At 37.9% G+C, this 20062-nt stretch overlaps 2 protein-coding genes across 5 annotated transcripts; one reads left to right on the plus strand and one right to left on the minus strand.

Annotated features, from left to right (window-relative positions):
• Window positions 1-1930: 1930 nt before the first annotated feature.
• LOC116259346 (heat shock protein 90-5, chloroplastic) lies at window positions 1931-7854 on the minus strand. Of its 2 annotated transcripts, none has more exons than XM_050079188.1 (18): window positions 7493-7854; window positions 6614-6687; window positions 6190-6315; window positions 6018-6111; window positions 5813-5896; window positions 5239-5382; window positions 5039-5159; window positions 4758-4801; window positions 4582-4662; window positions 4330-4434; window positions 4078-4218; window positions 3797-3889; window positions 3638-3715; window positions 3204-3561; window positions 2926-3100; window positions 2738-2843; window positions 2405-2494; window positions 1931-2308 (listed from the first exon to the last, which is right to left on the minus strand). In XM_050079188.1, the coding sequence occupies exons 1-18, from the start codon at window positions 7757-7759 to the stop codon at window positions 2108-2110; spliced, it is 2382 nt and encodes a 793-aa protein (XP_049935145.1). In that variant the 5' UTR covers window positions 7760-7854; the 3' UTR covers window positions 1931-2107. The 2 variants fall into 2 exon arrangements, with proteins under 2 accessions (XP_049935145.1, XP_031492976.1); XM_031637116.2 differs by having other exon boundaries at window positions 4758-4805; window positions 5043-5159; window positions 7493-7853.
• A 2862-nt stretch (window positions 7855-10716) lies between these two features.
• On the plus strand, window positions 10717-15065 carry LOC116259680 (U3 snoRNP-associated protein-like EMB2271). 3 transcript variants are annotated; one of them, XM_031637558.2, is made up of 8 exons: window positions 10717-11000; window positions 11116-11619; window positions 11750-12086; window positions 12317-12541; window positions 12727-12958; window positions 13795-13970; window positions 14178-14243; window positions 14821-15065. In XM_031637558.2, the coding sequence occupies exons 2-8, from the start codon at window positions 11150-11152 to the stop codon at window positions 14899-14901; spliced, it is 1587 nt and encodes a 528-aa protein (XP_031493418.1). In that variant the 5' UTR covers window positions 10717-11000; window positions 11116-11149; the 3' UTR covers window positions 14902-15065. The 3 variants fall into 3 exon arrangements, 2 of the variants coding, with proteins under 2 accessions (XP_031493418.1, XP_049935286.1); XR_004173958.2 differs by lacking the exons at window positions 14178-14243; window positions 14821-15065 and adding an exon at window positions 13618-13757 and having other exon boundaries at window positions 13861-13970; XM_050079329.1 differs by lacking the exons at window positions 13795-13970; window positions 14178-14243; window positions 14821-15065 and adding an exon at window positions 13309-13594.
• Window positions 15066-20062: the final 4997 nt, after the last annotated feature.

Here is a 20062-nt window from a genome sequence, read left to right on the forward strand (position 1 = left end):
CCCATAGGGCTAACAACGGATCGGGTTCTAGTAAAAGGTGGACCCGTACCTAATAACTCCATTACTTTGGCGATGGTTGCAGGCAGGGTCCGGGTCGAAGTTGGCCCATTAGTTTGGCCAGGTCGACGGATAACGTAGTTTTAGATGTATATATTCATCCTATCTGCTGTATTTGATTGAGTTTAAATAAATTGTTAGATATTAAATGGTAACATTAATGACGAATTGTTTTTCAAAAAGTTCATGAAAGTAAAATTTTCTCTATTTAAATTTGATTTAATTCATTTAAATTGGATCAAGTGGGTATTGGACAAATTGTCAAGCCCGTAAAAAAAATAATGCTGACTTGAATGGAGATGGAAGTGATATGAACGGGTCGGACTGGGTTGGCTGTATGAACTAAGCAACTACCATGTCCTAATGAGCTATACTAATCAGAACTCTAATTTTCAATGTATCCTTTTCCGTATGATCTCTACAACATTATACACCTATAATTTCTGCTCACTGCCCAAGTGAGAGGCTTAAACCTCTTTTCCTTCCCCCTATTATTGGAGTTATATTGGATTCTATAACTGCTTCAAGATTGAGTTGTTCGGCAAAAGTAACACACTGTTACTGTTCTCTGAATCTATGTCCAAAATTGTATCAGATTTTTCAAACATTATACAAGTGTTTTATGAATCTACCTCATTTTTTTAGGATAGATTCATGAAACACTAAATATGTATAATTTGTGTCCAACAACCCTTATGGGGGCTTTCTTCAACTCAAGAATAACATTTGCCACTGCTTGCAATCTAGACAAGTCATGTTCATGAAAATCAAACTGATGACCTGGATTTATTGGCCTGCTAGTACTAGCAGTTTAATATTTTACCACTGCTTTCTTTAAATTTAAAAGATACATTATATATATTAGTATATGCATTTATTTAAGTTTTTGGATAGTTAAGGGAACACGTGCATGCGAGGGTTCAAAGCTGTGTCTTCCCAAATCCCACATTGAATTGCCTCTCTGTTATTCAAAAAAATGAGAGAAAACTAAATAGCAAACACAATTCCAGTGAAAGGGAGAAGCAAAAGTTCTAAGGTTTCAGTTGAACTCTAGCAAGTCAAACTAAGTAGCAAGTTCCTATGTTGCATAGCATTAAACTTGGAGAAGCTGTTCTAAATTTTCTGGTAACAACCAGGTGTGGATAGCAAATCTTATACCGCGTACTCATCATAAGAAAAACTTTAGATTGTCTTCCAAAGTTTTGGGGGACGCTTACATTGCTTAAAACATTCCAATGAGTTATTGCATCATGTTCTACGGATGTATTTTACAACTTGCAAAAAAATAAAAAATAAAATAAAAACATGTCGGTGGGATCTTGGATCATTGCAAATTCCGTCGAACCATAAACACAAACTAGTTTAAAAATTACGGTGAAAAGAAAAATTACAAACAGCCGCTCAACAAATTGGTGAATAGCAAATGCTGCTTAACATGAGCATGGAGGATTGCCAGAGGGAGAACCAAGAGCTTAACGAATCTCATCCCTCAAAAATCGAAAATTCGGAGACAAAACGCGACGATAAAACAACTCCGGCCTCGACCATGCCGTTGGCCGACAGGTTGATGCCCGCTGTTATGTTTTTCAATTTTATATTTTTTAAGGGACAAGATTTATTAAGAGGTGTAATTTTGCAAACTTATTTGCTTATTTTAATACTTTCTGTCGAGGGTGGTTATTTAAGAATTCGGGGGAAGAGTTGAGCAGCCATTTGAACGAGAAGTCGAGAACTAGACCATTTCCTCAAAACAGCCTCATTCTCTGCAGCATTTTGCAAGTTCTCCTCCAACACCAATGGTGCCGACATGGGTAACGGCAACTACGAGTTCAAACAGTTGAAGGAACCACAGCAGCTATAAACACAGAGAAAGTAACAAGCAGAGAAAAAAGTTATTTTCCGTCATTTAATCAAAACAACAATCGATCAATATATTATTAACCTCTTCTCGTTCATTCTTATGCTATCTTTCATCTCACTCCTACAAAAGATAGATACATTTCACATCTACTTTCTGAGCTCCATGCACCGAGAGAACATCAGAAAGGATCTACTCCTGCCATGGATCGTTCTCGTCCCTCACTTCGGATGGTTCCACGACTTCTGCTTCCGTAGTTACTGAAGCCCCGTCATCAGTCTCAGACTCAGCAGTGGTTACAGTTTCCTCGGAATCTGATCTTCCCCATCTACCACCTAGTGCAATTGCCATCATTCCATATATCTTGTTACCCAATTCAGCGGGACTGTCAGGCTGCACAAGCATGTACGAAGTCAGACACCACAGGCACAAACAACGTCCCGATTTGCAAAATAGTAAGAAATTCAGAAACTCAAGATAATATTTTACCGTAAATCCACTTGAGATGAGAGCTGTATCATACAAAAGATCTACAGCTCTCCTAGCTTCGGCATCATCTGGAGAATCCTTGCAAGCAGCCTATCGATACAACATAAGATCACATAAACATATCGCTGTATCAAAATTTGAAATAATACTTCCTGCGGTTTGCCATCTAAAAGATTTGCAAACCAGGAACGATTTCACCAAATCATCCTAGGGGGGTCCATTTTGAGAAACTGGAGAAGCTTTAACTGTTTGGGTACTTGACAAAGACATGATGTGTATGTGTGTGTGTGTGTGTGAGAGAGAGAGAGAGAGGGAGAGAGAGAGAGAGCTTACATTCAGGTCTTTGATAATGGGATGGTCTGGATTAATTTCTAATATTCTTCTACCTCTCATGAACTCCAAGCTTGATGTGTCCCCAAGAGTTTGAGCTCTCATAAGCCTTCAAGACGAACATAGTTAGACATTAATGAGCTAATGGGAGGAGTGTTTCATTATAGACATAGTTAAATTCGATAACATACCTTTCCATGTTAGCAGACCATCCAAATTTCCCTGACACGAGAACACATGGAGACGAGCTCAGACGCTTTGAGATTTGAACCTTGGCAACTTTATCACCCAACTGCTGTTTAATCCAATCACATAGGACATTGAATTCTTGCTTAGTTTCTCTTTCCTTTACCTCATCCTCATCACCTGCAGTATAACTTCATATGAGCACTACATAATTGCAAAAGAATGGTCCGCACTAGCAGATAATATCAGAATTAAAAAGGACAAAACATCTGAAGATCTTTACCCAGCTCTAGATCTTCCTTGCTAATGTCGATAAACTTCTTCTCTTTGTAGGTCTGCAAGTTCTGGATGGCAACCTCATCAATAGGCTCAACGAGATACAACACCTCAATATTTTTCTGTACAAGTTTCTCCAAGAAAGGAGCAGTTTTTGCACTCTTCAAACTATCTGATGCAATATAATAGATAGCTTTCTGGTTCTCTTCCATGCTATCAATGTAATCATCCAAACTGATTAGCTCCTCCTCACTCTTTGAAGAATAAAACCGCAAAAGTGGTGTGATACGCTTATGGTTCCCAGAGTCCTCAATGCATCCCAACTTCAGAAACTTCCCAAAATTCTCCCAGAATTTTTTGTAATCCTGGAGGAGGCACAACCCTTAAAAGAGAAGTGATCATAGTTATTTAGCTATGCAATAAGTCATGATTAAAACTTACCTCTTTATTTTCACTCTCAGATATATCCTGAATCATGTCAAAAGTTTTTCTGACAAGACGCTTTCGCATGATTCTGACCTGTTGACAAAATAAACAAGCAAATCTAAATAAAGCTCATCAAGAAGACCAGCAAGTATGGGAAAGAAATAGTGATCTTACAATTCGACTTTCTTGAAGGATTTCACGAGACACATTAAGAGGAAGGTCATTGGAATCCACCACACCCTTGACAAAGCTTAAATAACGTGGGAACTGCAATTAATAACAGCGAAGATATTTTAGATGACATCTGTGGAGACAATAGGTTTTAGAAAAATCACATGGAATATCATTAGCAATGAAATATGAGAGTGAAGAACATGTGTAATTGTCTTCTGCTATACACAAAAGATGGAAGAAAAGAGAAGAGAAACTAAATAATGACCTCACATGATACCTACCAGTTCACCATCAAAGTCATCAGAGATGAATACACGCTTCACATACAGTCGAATGTTTTTTGTCTTGGGATTCATTACTTCTTCATTGTTAAGAGGAGCCATTCCAGGAATGTAGAGAATGCTTCTGAATTCAACTTCACCCTATTGAAATTGGGTTATAAGTTATTATGATATTTAAGTGCTTAAAATATAGAATTTATTTTCCAATGAAGAATACCGAAAAAAGACACAGCAACGACTGATGCCAGATACCTCTGTTGTGAAGTGAGTATGCCCAAGAGGGTCTAAAAACTCATTGAAAGTCTTCTTATAGAATTCATTATATTCATCTTTCTCAACTTCCTTCGGGTTGCGCATCTGAAAAGGTCAAACCAGTAAGCTAACTAATGATGAGGCACCAACGTGCATGAACTGTGAAACTTTTATGAAGAATACAATACGCTTCAACAACATTTCAGAATATAAAATCAAAGATGGAAAGCTCTCAGGAATTTAGTATTTTACCCATATTGGCTTAGTTTCATTTGTCAGTTCCCAGTCCCAGTATTTCTCGGTCACAGTCTTCTTCTTTTTCTTCTTCTCTTCCTGAAATTGGAAAAAAAATTAGAATCTGAATCCATTCTCAATGGGATCACAGTACACCAACAACACAGTTACTATGCTTGTCGTAAGGCTGTTACCTCAGGTTGTGGTTCTTCACCTTCTTTAGGTGCTTCCTCCTCTTCTACCTATACAAAAACACATGGCCAAGCGAAACACTCAAAAGCATGAAATTACTAAATAATCCTATTCAATAGAAAGAAAACACAACAGAGAAGTACAAATGAGCCTACGTGAGCAAACTGAACTGCTAAGATACTTAACAACCAATGTAAAACAAGAAAAGCTAGCCTCAAGCAATAATTCCACACAGTTCAAATTCACTTGGTGTACGAAGGTCAAAAAATAATCATGAAATTACTTGCCTCAACAGTCTTTGACTTTTCTTGCCATGTATAAATTGGAAAAGAAACAAACTGTGAATAATTCTTTACTAATCCCTGGATTCTAGCAGGATCTGAGAACTCATACTTATCATCAGCCTGCAGGATGAAAACAAAGAAGTCATTATCATGTCAAAAGCATTAGAAAGATCCCGAAATATGGCAGTTCTCTTTTTACCCTTAGATAGAGCGTGATTTCTGTGCCCCGTTTCAGTCGTTTCTCAGGATCTGTTTCCTCTCTTATCTCATATGAGCTGCTGTCTGCAACTGCTTCCCACACGTATTGCTTATCAGATTTTGGACTTTTTGTTGACACAACCACCTAAAAAGTTCATTATAGAAACAGTTAGAACTCAAAGATGGATAAATATTACTGGCATAACTAGCCACAAAAACAGTTTTTCAGATTCTAAACGCCAAATACATAAAATCTCCACATAACTCAGTTAGATCCAGCCACAGTTATCCCACAAGTCTGTGACAGCAGAATGATACAATGACTCAACACTCATCCTTAGGTGATTATAATAAAACTTTCTTTTTTATACACATTTCACTTGGCAACGGAACAGGCATATTTGTCCAAGCCAGTGAAATGCGAAGTACAAGCTTACTACTATTTCATCTAGTACTTTCACGTCCAATATTTTAGAACATCTAGTTTGCAACATAGCACAGGAAATGTTTTTTCCCCTAGAAAGCAAAAATATGGTACAGAAGATAAGGAGCCAGTGAATGGACCAAGAAAACACCTTCTCTGCAACTAAGAAAGCTGAATAAAATCCAACACCAAATTGACCAATCAATCCATTATCTGCACCCATTTCCTTGTTTTCCTGCACAACAAAGAAGTTTGTGACTAAGCTTCACGTCACATTCGCGACCAGCATAAAAGGCCTGGCCAATAATCACAAAGGGCAGGGCTGCAAGAATAAAAATGCACATATGATCAAGTACCTTAAGTGCCTGCAAGAATCTCGCCGTCCCACTTTGAGCAATGGTTCCCAAACAATCAATCAACTCCTCTCGAGTCATACCGATGCCCGTATCGCTGCAGCAGAAGAATCAAATGTAACCCACCAGTCACCTTGCCAAATTACAAGCTGAGGGTAGTAGTAGACTGTGTTACCTGATGGTAATGGTTCCCTGGTCTGGGTCAGGCTTTATACGTATTTCCAGTTCTCCAGCATCTCCAAGAAGAGATGGCTCAGTCACGCTAAGAAATCTCAATTTATCCAATGCATCACTGGCATTACTGATTGATAAAAGAAGACTAGTTATAATCGGCACAAAATTTATTTTGACAATCAAAATGCATCCACAAACTCGGAGGACTTATGAGCATCACAAATTCGAATTAAAGAGTGGCACACATAAAAGATTTAATTTTACGAAAAACTACCATGACAGAGGCGGCTAAAACGGCATCAAAAACTACCACTAGCAGTTAGGAGAGCAACAAGGTACTATCAAAATTTTAAGATGAAAGAAAGTAATTCATTTCAACGACAGACTAACTGAAGAAGCTGCCCAAATAAGTTTACTGCACCTACCTCACAAGTTCTCGAAGAAACACCTCTTTATGACTATACAGGCTGTGGACGATTAAATCCAGCAAGCGACTGACCTGCAACAAAAATGGCATATTATGCTCTGAAGAACCAACGAAACCATTAACAGAACATATTCAAGAGAACAAAATGTACGACTGAATAAAGGATAGCATTAACAGCTGAATACTCGAAACAAGAACAATGTATTGGAAAAACTTAGTTTACGTGCCCAAGTTTAACACAGACACACATGCATGCACGCCGAAGGACAATCATGCACACACAAGGGAACACCAGAAAAAAGCAGTAAGCAAAATAAAACTAGTGATTGATTAAAATAGTTATTAGTAAATGGTAATATCTACATAAAAAGGATAATAAGAAGATGAAGTAACAAAAGTTCAGGAGAATAGATAAAACAAGTTATAATTAATCATGATTAATCTAATAATAATACGAAAAAAACCCATCGGAATAAAAAGAACAACGTCATAACCGGTAAAAAAAAATTGTCAACATAAACATGAAGGAAATCAATAGCTAAAAGCTGCAGGTAATTAATATGGAATCTTTTTTCACGAATCCCAACAGAGAAGCACTTCACATCCACCTCAGAAACACATAGATAGAAGGAAAATCATCTCAAAATAGTGCAGAGTTTAGAGCACGCATAACAGCCTATACTCGAACAAAACCACCAAGAGCAAAAAGAACTCTCTTGCCTTCAGAAATGAAAACATTTTAGTAGCACCCACGTAAAAATTAACACATCCTCATCGCTTTTAGATTTCAGGACTTATATTTCCCACACAAACAGAAAACCTCGATGGAGCGAAAATAAAGAAATGAGCAAAACCCAAAGGAGAAATTGATATACACCTCTGCTTGGTACTCAAATTTCTCCCCGGACGTGTCAGCAGCTTCCTTCTCCGCAACCGCCGCATCGCATCTAACAGGTTTCACACCAAATCCAGTTTTATTAATCCCCCACTGGAGACCAGACTTACTAAGCCGGAAAACGCCGTTTGGGGGGCAGAAACTCGTCAAGTTAAGAAATTTTCTGTTCTTGCTAGAAGAGAAAGAGGATGAGAAAGGGGCAAAAGTTGCAGTGGGAGCACCCAAACTCCTGCTTAGAACGGGAGCCATGGATTCTCGGGCGCTTGCAGCTTGCTCGCCTTGGTGGTTGCCGACGGCAAGAGACACTGGAGACGGGAGTGAGCGAATGGATAGAGGGAAGGTTTAAGGGGGGCTTTGAAGTGGGAGAGACGGTTCTAGAAGATGAGGGGCCTCGATTGTTTTTTTGGTGTATTTTCTAAGGCTCAGATTGAGCCATCTCAGCACCGTGCAATTCTGTTGCGTCATTCCTTTTTTTTCTATTTTTTTTCTTTTTCATTTACTGATAAGTGGATCGGTTTCAACTCGTATCGGTAATTTTAAAAATACGTGTATCATTCATAAGTGCATCGTTTCGAATCGACTCGCTTTAGATTTAAAATTTTAAATTATCTCAAATTTTGTAATGTTTTTAACTGAATTTTTGTTATTATAATGGATCATATCATTTCATATTCGCTTTATATCGACAAATTTTGGAAAAAGCCTGAATCAGCCACTGGTACGTTGCAAGGAGGGGCCGATACGCACTGATATTTATTATTTACAAGAAGGTGGGTGACACTTTAGCACCTCTCTCAATCCTTTTCGCTTTCGAGTGTTTTTTTTTTTCCTTTTTTCCTTTTATATTTTTCAAATTTATTAGATTTTTTTTTTATTTCTCAACACTCTACAGTGCAGGTTTCTTGGACTTTCAAAATCAAAAGCAAAATGCCAAGCAAAAGTGAGAAAGCTAACAAAGGTTTTTGTTGTTGATATTTGGTGTTTTTCAACACGACTTCAAATATGTTTTTTTCTTGATTCAAAAAAAATAGATGTATTGCATTTATATTATTACAAATAAAACAGAAGAAAACATAAATTCTAAACCTTAAGAAGTTAAAATCAATCAAACTGACTATTTTAAAATTGTAAAAGATTAATCAAGCATTCAACGCATTTCAATAAACTTAAAGATTATAATAGACGAATGCGTGTTTGGGCTTTTAAGATTGCAACGGTTTTCTTCTGTTTTTTTTCATGTTTTCTTTTTGACTGATTCAGCTTTTTTTGGTAGCCGATATTCGTTGTAAATAGCTTAAATTTTGATTGGTGTTTTCATCTTGGATTCTAGTGCTCTCTTTTTTTGTTGTTTACTGCTTTCAAATCTCAACTAAAAGGAGCCCATAAACAAAAGGAGACATGAAAAACCAGACGAAGAGTGTTTGACTGCAGTCCTGTTTTGCATGTTATGGGTGAATGTGGTTTCTTACCGCTTATAAAAAGGTAGAATCTTTCATCCAACCTCTTATTCCCTTAAAATACAAAGTCTGCTTTTAATGCTTCGAGGTGTTGTCTTTTTGTGCTTCAGCTTACACGTTAAAGTTATCCTTTGGTAGCAGAGTAGGCTGGTGCCATGGAGATTTGAAACAGATACTAGTCACCTATTGACCCCGCTCTAATTGTTGCACGAACCTTCGAACCCTTTTAATATGGTAAAAGGGAGTAAAATCCGGTGATTAATCCAATCCTAATCCAACAAGCAGATTGAAACCAAATCCAAATCAAGATCCAAACAAGCATATGAACCGAATTGCATGCGAACATCGGGTCTTAAGCTAGGTAGATAAGTACTTTTTTAAAAAAAGTCAAGTGTGAGTTCGATATCAAAGCAGAATCCAAACAAGTGATGTAACTAGGCGGAGATCTGAAAGTTCGGAGCTGTTTGACAATAGTAATGGATTGTTTTAATAACATGTTACTATTCCCAAGGGCCTCTATAATTTAGGGGGTTATTATTTTTGGTGCATGAGATCTGATCCGAATCAGTGATAAGAAAGACAGTCCGATCTGAAGTACAACAGATGAGATATCCAGATGACGACAGAAACTGATGCCTCCTTACTCGTAATAGATTTGTAAATAATTCTCTATCTGATAAATACACACTTCCTTGCTTTCATAACTAAAAGACAAATCTAGCCACAGCGATTAAGTTTACACGCCATGACAAAGTTTAGAAAACAAAAACTAATTTATTTTTGCATGTTTTATATATCTGTTAATTTTTTGACAATGAAAAGGATGGGGGCTCACCCGTTGCAGCGAAAAAACATACGTTTTTGTATAAGCTGACTTTTTTTATGTTGAAAAAGTTCCAAGAATTATTTTTAAATTTGTATGGATAATAATAATAATAAGTTCTTATAGATAATATTAATGAAAGTTTCCTATAGTTTTCAAAAGAATGTCATAAAACTCTTTTTTTTTTGTCGCCCAAACAAGAACCAAAATTCAAAAAGTGAAAACCAAGTTTTTTTGACATGTCATCCAAACACATAAACTTTGTTTGCAAAACTCGTTAACATAATAAGTTTTCACGAAACTAGGTTATCAAAAAAACCCATTTTTTCAAGGCGTCATTCAAACACAACCATAGTTGTTCATTTTTGCCGCAGCTATTGGCAGGCCTTCCCTCTTATCTGCTGTCTTTATTATGTGATCCGTCCACTTGGTCTTATGCAAACACGAGCACTCATTAAGCTTTTCTGTTTATTATTCATTTGACGAGCTAGCTAGTGTGGGCAGTTGCCCATACCAACCTTACAAAATTTTAAAAATTTCATATATTTGATTGCTTATATGGTTATTGAACCAATTCTCCCAATTGTCCGTGAATGTTTATAGAGGGTCAAAATAAATAAAATTTGACTTGATAAACCGTAAAGCTGAATTTGATTGCAAAGAAGAATTTAACGTGGTAAATTTTGCAAAAAGAGATGAAATTTAACCCCTTTCTATTAGCCTCTAAAGGCTGTAAGACATTTAAATTGCACGGATGTTACTGTATTGGAGTCTTGGGTCCACAAATTTCAGCTGTGCTTCATCACGCGCGGACTCAGACGTGGCTCCGACTCGCACCCGAACCCAGTCAACGCTGGTGGGGTGCGGTTAACCCGAGTCTGGTCCAAATGTATTCTGTTTCTCTCTTAATTCGTTCAAACGTAAAGTCGAGAGGGGTTAGGGCTTTCGGCTCTTGGAAAAAAACAGTCGAAGCGCTCACCGCTGCAACCGCCCCGGCCGTGCAGCGTCCAATCCTCAACCTTTTTCCGACAATTTTCACGGCTTTCCGACCGGCGGGCTATCTTCCATTGGTAGCGACGGTTCTCAACCTTTTTCTGCCGACAAAAGGCATCGATTCAACGCTGAAGACTCCACGAGCCGCGGGCTGGCGGCAGAAGTAGTAGGAACAATACGAAGATTAAGGATGCTCGTGATGGATCCTTAGTCCTTGGTGAGTTTTTTCTATACTTTTAATATTACTTCCGTTTTCTAAGTAACGTTCTTCCCAGTTTGTTCCAAACACTCACCCACGCTGCTATTTCTTTTTTCCCTTCTTCCTTTTATAGATTATAGAAGAAGCTAGATTATATCTCTGCAACTATGGTCAGAAAGGAGGGCTCCATGAAAGTGAGGAAGAGGAGCCAGTCTTCCATTGTGAATAGGAAGCAGAGAAACCCTAGGAGCAGGTCTTCATTTGATGATGACCGCTTCTTCAACAAGAGAAACAAGCGGACAATTGCAGAAGATGAAGAGATCAGGGAAAGCGATTATGATGATGATGATGAGTTTGACGGAAAAGAGAAAAGGGAAGGAGAGGAGGGGGCGCAGGAATTGGAGCCCGAAGATGTTGAGACGGCAGATGAGAAGCGCGTTCGCGTGGCGAAGGCATACCTGGAGAAGATAAGGGCAATCACAAGGCATGAGGAGGAGGATGGCTATGTGGATGAGGATGAAGATGAGGCGAAGGCAGAGGAGGCGCGGAAGGGGATGAGAGACTCACTTGTTGCGGATTTTCTACAACAAGAACAGCTAGAAGAGAGTGGGCGGGTGCGGCGGCAGCTCGCTCTGAGGTATTTTTTTCTTTTCCTGGTTTCCTGATAAGTTGGAACCAGTCCCTTCCTCTCTGTTTTTATGCATGCGGGCAAAATAAATTGGTTTAATTTAATGTTGGAAAAATAATGACATTTTGTTGTTCAATAGGGTGCAAAAACCAGTGGAGGGTTTCCGTTTGTTAGTCAAACATCGAAAAGCTGTGACTGCTGTTTCATTATCTGATGATGATCTCAAAGGATTTTCTGCATCCAAAGATGGAACAATCTTTCAATGGGATGTTGAAAGTGGCAAAACTGAGAAGTACTCGTGGCCCAGTTGGGACATTCTTAGCTCGCATGGTGCTAGAAAGCCAGAAAGTCCTTCGATAAAGTGGAGCAATCATGTTTTAGCGTTGGCTGTTAGTTCTGATGGCCGCTATTTGGCTACAGGGGGCCTAGATCGACATGTGCATTTATGGGATGTTCGCACGCGGGAGCACATTCAGGTAAGCTGCAGCTGAGTACTGTTTGTCGTGGACATATTTTAGTTCCTTTTTTCAATCTTAGGCTACTGTATCGCCGTTAGAGTATTTTATCTCGATGCAACAAATGTATTTTCTTATATTTATTTTGTGATTCCTGATTCTACGTTTTTGGTTTATTTTGGTAGTAGAATTATTGTTAGGTTAAATGAAGCTTGGTTTTTGTTTCCTTATTGAGGTTCATTGGTGGGCAGGCATTTCCTGGTCATAGAAGACCTGTGTCTTGTTTGATCTTTAGGCAGGGAACGTCACAACTTTTTTCTGGATCATTTGATCGCTCTATCAAGATATGGAGTGCTGAAGATCGAAGTTACCTTGGGACATCTCATGGCCATGAGGGTGAAATATTAGCGATTGATTGTCTAAGAAAGGAGCGGACATTGACTGTTGGTCGTGATCGAACAATGCGATTGTCAAAGGTAATTTATGATCTTAGGACATTATCAACCTATTAAACATTAGATGTTCTTTTGAGTTTTTATTATTATATGTGATTTTTCATTATGATGCCTGGGTTGAAGGCATCTCATTTCATGGAATCCATTGTATTTCTCACTTAATGAACCTGAATGATTCTTCCATTGGTATTGTTGGCCTTTTCTAGATCCCCGAGGAAACACATCTAATTTTCCGCTCCTCAACTGCATCCCTGGAGAGTTGTTGTTTCATCAGTAATGATGAGTTCTTATCTGGCTCAGATGATGGAAGCATAGAGCTATGGAGCTTATTGAAGAAGAAGCCCATTTTTGTTGTAAGACATGCACATTCAATGCTAGCCCCCAATACCAACTTAAATGGAGTCTGTGATGAGAGAAAAATGGTTAATGGTCACTCAGGTAAGACAGTTTAACTGCTTTTGAAGCAATTTTGTCACACTTCTTTTTCCAATGGAGCTAAATCCTAGTCTTAAAGATTTGCCATGGTGTTTCAAGTTTTTGAATATATTCTATATTATTGGCATGGATTCTAGTATGGAAACCCTTTCTTGACTCTTTTTGCAAACTTCCGGTGATAGCACCTTAAATTTGAGGGTGGGGATGTTGGGAAATTGTGTGTAGGTACTCATGTATATTTCAGATATATATGTACCAGTACATAGTTCTCATTTGTATAATACTTATTTGTACTTTTTATTTCTTTTACTTATTCTTTATTTTCCATCTTGTATTTTCTTTTATTTTGTCAGAGGCTTTGGAGTCCCCTACAACTTCATTTCTAGCCGTTGGGCTCTCAATGGTTCCTCACTCACTTGTATATGACCTTGTAACATATTCTTAGTTGAGGCCTTTTTTGCAGCTCTGTTATTCTTTTTGATAAACTTTTCCTTCATATTCCAATGTGTTCTTCTTGGTTAGGCTTTTGTGCCTGTTTTATGTGCTGCTTGCTGCTGTGTTGACAACAGAGTGTGGAGGACCTTGGTGCATTTGATTGTGGGCCTTAGTGCCATTACTTGTTCTGTTTGTTGCTGTATTGACAACATATTTGGGTGCCTTAGTGCACTGTTTTGGTTGTTGCCCACTTGACAGGGAGATTTGGGGCCTAGTGCATAGTTTGCTTATTGCTGAAAATATCGTGTGTTGAGCTCGTTGATAGAGTTTCTGAGATCCTATTTCCTAACATCAACTTCCTACTTAGGTACTCTTTTGGTTCTTTTTTTTTTCCCCAATTACAGATTACGAACATTCTGAGGCTGGATTTCTAAAACCATCAACTCAGTCATGGGTTGGGGCTGTTGCAGTCTGCAGGGGCAGCGATCTTGCTGCATCTGGAGCTGGAAATGGTCTTGTGCGTTTGTGGGCTGTAGGGGATGAACAAAGAATAATTAGCCCTATACATGACGTTCCATTGGTATGTGTTTCAAAAAGTGTTCATTTTCATTATTAGGTTCTGCCTCCATTTTTGCATGTTTTAACAAACTTCTATATCATTTATGGGACTGTTAATATTTTTTGCTGTTCAAATTTCATTGTTAAGTATTTTGGTCTTTATGTGGTGCTTGTAAAAGAATGCCTGACCTATATTTATGTTGCTTGTTCACTTTCTCTGAACCAACAGAATGGTTTCGTGAATTCCCTTGCATTCGCAAAATCTGGGCGTTTCCTTGTTGCTGGAGTGGGACAGGTCAGTTTTCTCCACAGGATGTGGTACTTGCTTTATGAATCAAGTAGAACAGGACAGACTGACTAAAAAGTGCACCAAAGGACGTACTGTTGAATCGTCAACAGATTATTTTCTTATTCATTTTTCTTCTGCAGAATCAAGAGTATGAGCTCTAATCAAAATAGGTTCTTTATTGGTTAAACCCCATGATCTCTTGTCTTCCATCTATCTGATAGAACTTCCACTTTTATACTCTTAAGACACTTGGAATCCAGCATAGATAAAACCATCCGATTAATTTATTTCTCACCTTCCCCTGGAAGTTCTGTTGTACCTTTCTTTGTCATATGCCCTGTTCTCCAACTTCACCCTAACCATCCTATTACCTTATACCTCACCTTCCCCTGGAATTTCTATTGTACCTTTCTACGTCATAAGCCCTGTTGTCCAACTTTACTCCCCTGTTCTCCAAGGAGTACTACCTGAAAAACATTCTCCAAACGAAAAAAGGCCAAGAGATCCAACAACTTATGATTAGTTATCATATTTTCATGTCTGATTAACTTTTTACTTAAAACCATTAATGTGACAATTACAGGAGCCTCGTCTGGGAAGATGGGACCGCATTTCTGATGCACAAAATGGGGTTGTGCTGCAACCAATCAAGCTCATGGTATAAGATGACTGAACTAAACAGTGAAGCAGAGGCCTCAAATGAGTCACACAAAATTTTGGCGGATGTTGCATATGATTAGTTGTTTTCATTAATTATCTACCGAGTCAAGGATCCCTATCATAATTTCAATTTGTAATGCTTCCAGTTATCTTTCGCGATTTCTGTCATGAACATGGTCTACAATGCTCTCTTATTTTGCCTGTTTATGCAGTATTACGATAAAAGGTTCTATGAGCTAATTCCTTCCCTTAGTTTACGCTCAGGTTCATAGTTTTAACTGAAGCCAATGAATTAGTAATCGTGGTCATCTATAAGATTATATGCACCAATGGTAAAAGCATTATCCAAATGAAGACTGAGCATAATGACAACAGGAAAAACATCAAAAAGCCTACTTTATCCAGTAAAAGAAATTTTAATAAAAAACATTTGTGAGATACTGCGTGTGCATGTGAGTGGTTTTATTGGGGTTCAACATGCATGGGACCATAAAAGGCTATAAAATTGTTCTTTGCCGATTAAGTTTTCCATCAGCATAAGTTTTGCTACGCAAGGAATTTTTTTTTTGGTGTTAGACGCAACCGGACACCTACTTACATGCCTCGGACGCTGCATTTTCAGAATATAAGCTGCGGGAAACTCACCAAAAATTTGGAAGTCTTGATTGATCTGCTTCATATTTGGAAATTTTCAAAAAGGAGTGTCATTTTGTAAAGATCTTTAAGGCGTTCTACTAATAAGATACAACGATATTAAAGCAGCTTCAACCCAATTTGTTTTAGGAACATTCCTGAAACAAGTAATGCTCCAGTAACCTGAATAATATATGCCTATGCCTTTTTCCGAATAGCCGATTCTGTTAAGGTGCTCAAGGGCAAAATCCTTGATGTATGATTTTGTTCATTTTGTTGACAAGTTTTTAATATTATGAGATAGGCACTTTTCTCTCGAGTTGGTTTCCAAAATTTTGATGTTGGACTGAAATGGATTCTTAATCATATTATTAAAGTTTTTGAGGGGCACTAATGCATCAAATTTAACTTGGAGAAAGTAAATCTAAGAACATCTGGAAAATCTACAAAAAATTAACACAATTGGAGCAAGACTCTAAACAATCGAATGAAGCAACTCAAAAGGGGGTCTAGAAAGTTCCAACAGGTAAGATTTTTCTAATGTTTTCAAGGAAAAATGTAGGCTACACCCATGATTTTACCATAGCGTACGATATGGAAGATGTAATTCAAGTTATATATGGTCACACCCCTGAATCCAGTTTCAAGGGTATATTACACATCATTCTCCTTCATAGTTACATTATTCACATAATTTATGGTACGATACGCTACATCATGTAAAACACTGGTCGCAAGAGCCTTGTCCTTTGTCTGAAACGATGTAGTTAATGCACTATCCATGATTTCATATCAAGTTTAATTTCTCTTTCAACAAGTTTGATAAGAATTTCATTAATAAGTAAACCAGAATAAAGAGATAAACAATGAGATCCACCTTGAGTTCCTTGCTAGATTAATGATGAATTTTGGTGAGAAACTTAAAAAAGCTTCACGGCAGTGGCGGAGCCACGTTGTGTTATGAACTTAGAGTGCGCCTTAAAATTTGAAATGTAAACTTTAGAGTACTCCTTAGCCAGAAATTTCTGACTCTGCTGCTGCTATACCCCAGTGTAATAGTTGTGGCAGACATCACTAAAATGATAGCCATTGCAAAATTATAAACGTTAAAAATTTAATTAAAGTAATAAAAAACCTTACAAAATTTTCAAAACTAAAAATTATTAAAATATTAAAAAAATAAAGAAAAAATTGTGACAAAATTGAGAGATTTTCATTTTTGGTGAGATTTTCAAATTCTCGCAATTTTTCCAAGTTTTTTAGTTTTATTTGATTTTCTCCTACCAAATCACAATCAACCTACACATCAGACTAGGACAAATTATAGGCCAGTATTTTGTTTTACAAAAGCACAACCCTCTGTTTTATAACTTCATGTTCTCTTTTCTAACAAAGCACTGTGAAGGAGGAGCTTTTTGACGATTTAAGAAATAAGACAAAAATACAACAAAATTCCCAAGGATGCTCCAAATACAGATGGACGTGCATATTAATCTATGTCTATGTTCATAAAAGACGATCAACCAATTCAAATGGGACGGTCGTGAGATTACATCTTCTTTCCCATAAAAATAATTAATGAACATCTGGATGGCCTTACCGTATTTTGAAGGGACACGATGCATATTAATCTACGACTAAGAGATCGGATCTCGCCGTCATATCATATCTTACGGCACTTAGTTTCATTAGTTCATTTTCTAACATTTATAAGTTATTTTCGGTAAAATATAAATCTTATCTCCACATGCAATAAAATAATCCTGAAGCCTTCCTGGGTTTTTGACATGGATACCGACACCCGTAAGAATGTTTTTCAAAATGAGTTAAAAGAATACGATTTTTTAAGTGCCTAGACTTTGGTGCAGTTCTTTCATTCCCAGTTCACTCTTCCCCCAGTCCTTCCGAAATGTGGAACCCATTCCGCATATGACCTCATAGTAGTGTATATTATTTATAGATAACAACGTGACATTTTTTAATAAACGGCATGCTTGCATGAAAATATAAAACTACCCCACATAGTGCTGCTCATATTGGCCCCTTTTGTAATTCATAAAAATGAAAAGTATGGGGTCTGCAGGCAATACATGTACGTATATATATATGTCTGATGGTGATTAGTATGTGCATTAATTAGTTATCAACATTTTTTCGACAGAAGCCTGCCGGGGTAGAGATAAATATATTTTATGAAAAGTAACTAAATTATAGTTTCAAAATTTTAACAAGTATAATTTTTCAAATTCTTTTGCAGGCTAAACTACAATTTCAAAAATTCCAAGTTGATGTTTTTTTCTTCTAAAAACATAGGGCGCTTGGTAAGGGGGTGGGGGCATGGCCCTCCCTTGACTGGGCCTCGGGGTGGCTCAAAACTTTAAAAATTTATGTATAAATCTAAAAAATTTTAGTTTAATATGTATTAAAAAAATTGAGAATTTCTATTTCGGCCATTATTAAAATGTTGAAACTATAGTTTACAAAAAATTCCTAGCTCTGCCCACCTGATGAAATTAACTAATCTTAACCACATTGATCTCAGAAATCCAAAGTTTTATCCCTACTAATCAGCCCTTTGTTGATAAAGTCTAGTGCTAGCCAACAAGTTAGTTCTCCATCCAAATTAAAAGCAATAGATTTGTACGTCGTTCCTTATTGTAGTCATTCAATAAGGATGGCTCCCTACGAAGCAGTTTACAGATGCATGGCCGAGATAAAGTCCTTAAGGTGATGTCTGAGATGCAATTTGCATTTGTCCCAGGAAGCTTGAAGGTTCAGTGTGATAAAGGACGTTTAAGATCTTTTAATAGTCTGCTGTCAAGATCTACATTCTTGCTTCATACATGTTAAAGACAGAAACCATTAACTCACAAATTTTCCCTCAAACAGATCTCTGTTGGCGACAGACCAACTGCAGCCAACGATGGGAGAAAAGACTTCCAACCTAATATTGATGTGAAAGAAATATTTGATCATCTTCCCTTTCTGCGTCTCTTGACAGTCCCAGAAAGACAACCCATTATAAGTTATAAGGCACTGTGGTACTCTTACTGTTGGTCTTTCACAAAAGAACTTGAGAAGGCAAGTCAGGAACTCCAGGAACAGAGATCGATTACTCATTGTCAGATAGGTCCCTGTACAGGCAACTTGCGTTGCTGAAATCTAAGCCCCCTTTCTATCTAAGGGCCCAAATGCCGTAATAAGGGATAACATAATGAAACTCAGAGAAAAGAACAGCGATACTGATAACAGATAAGGTTAAGGCAACCATTTCTATGCCTCTAGGGGCTAAGAGAAAAGAACGGCGATACTGTAGGCGATCATCTGCTTTAGCAAGATAAAATTCATGTGAAAGAAACAAGGTCTTGTTTCGCAAATAATCAGGGGAAACGTGCGGAAGAAAGGGGGGAAATGTGGGCAGCTAGCTACGGGGAGAGAGAGAGAGAGAGAGAGCGACAAAGAGATATACCGGTAGAAAAATGTCCGACGCCCGCTGCTTGAGGGTGTTGCGACGGTCGACGGTGAAACCCTGGCAGTGAGAAGGCCCGAGGAAGGAAAAAAATTGGGGTGTTAGTCTACGAGAGAGAGAGAGAGAGAGAGAGAGAGAGAGAGAGAGATATATATACCGGCAGAAAAACCTCCCTTCAGGGTCTTGCGACGGTCGACGGTGAGACCTGGCAGTGGGAAGGCACGAGGGAGGAGGAGTTGCGGAGGGAGGTCGAGCGTTGAGGAGGGACTTTAAGCGCTGCGGAGGGAGGTCGAGCGTTGCGCTGCCAGTGCGGCAGCAGAATAGCATGATGGGTATATTTCAAGCGGCTGAAATTCCACCCGCTCCCTCTTCGATTAAACGGGTGGAATTCCACCTCGTTTGATGGCTTCTCAATTTCACCCACCCGTACAAATTTTTCCTTCCCGCCCACTTTCATCCGCCCAAAGGGGCCCTCAGCGACAGGCAGATATCACAACGTAAAAACCGAGCCTCAATCCCCCGAAAATTTTAAATGACAGTTTTTGTTTTCTTGTCACTTAAGGCAACTACAAGTCAAAACATGGGCCAGATTGATTAGATCGTTTTGGAGCCCCAAAATAATATAACCTGCTTTGCTTCGCTGGCTATATATATATATTTATATATATATATATATAAGCTAGCTACAGTTTACCTCTGTAGCAGAATGATTATTTTTTGTTTAGTATCATCCAAAATTATCGTAAAAGGCTCATTCTGTTGTAAAAAACTTATGACCAAGTAACTCATGGTCGCAAGTGCACTTTTCGACAGACTGTTTTAAGAACGCAAAATAAACAAAATAGTCATTCGGCTAACTGGTTTCAAAAAAAAAAAAAAAAAAAAAAATATATATATATATATATATATATATATATATATAAAGAGAAATGGTTGAAAATAAGGTGGCGATATTGTGGAAGGAAGACAATTTAATGCGTGCATCATGCATGTTAAAAGTCAACAAATTAAAGTCTTCTCCATCACCCCTCGTTGCTCTCTATAAAAGGAGAACGCCTGGAGG

The sequence above is a fragment of the Nymphaea colorata genome, chromosome 8 (genome assembly GCF_008831285.2).
Source record: "Nymphaea colorata isolate Beijing-Zhang1983 chromosome 8, ASM883128v2, whole genome shotgun sequence".
Taxonomy (NCBI): Eukaryota; Viridiplantae; Streptophyta; class Magnoliopsida; order Nymphaeales; family Nymphaeaceae; genus Nymphaea; species Nymphaea colorata.

Bases quoted from the DNA above. Each gene is read 5' to 3' on its own strand.
- LOC116259346 (XM_050079188.1), bottom strand. From the start codon at position 7,759: ATGGCTCCCGTTCTAAGCAGGAGTTTGGGTGCTCCCACTGCAACTTTT. The intron at 4,663-4,757 runs GTAACAGCCTTA...TTCCAATTTCAG, and splicing joins GTGAAGAACCACAACCTGAG to GAAGAGAAGAAGAAAAAGAA. The intron at 4,435-4,581 runs GTAAAATACTAA...TGACCTTTTCAG, and splicing joins ATGAAACTAAGCCAATATGG to ATGCGCAACCCGAAGGAAGT.
- LOC116259680 (XM_031637558.2), top strand. From the start codon at position 11,150: ATGGTCAGAAAGGAGGGCTCCATGAAAGTGAGGAAGAGGAGCCAGTCT. The intron at 12,959-13,794 runs GTAAGACAGTTT...CCCCAATTACAG, and splicing joins AATGGTTAATGGTCACTCAG to ATTACGAACATTCTGAGGCT. The intron at 13,971-14,177 runs GTATGTGTTTCA...CTGAACCAACAG, and splicing joins CTATACATGACGTTCCATTG to AATGGTTTCGTGAATTCCCT.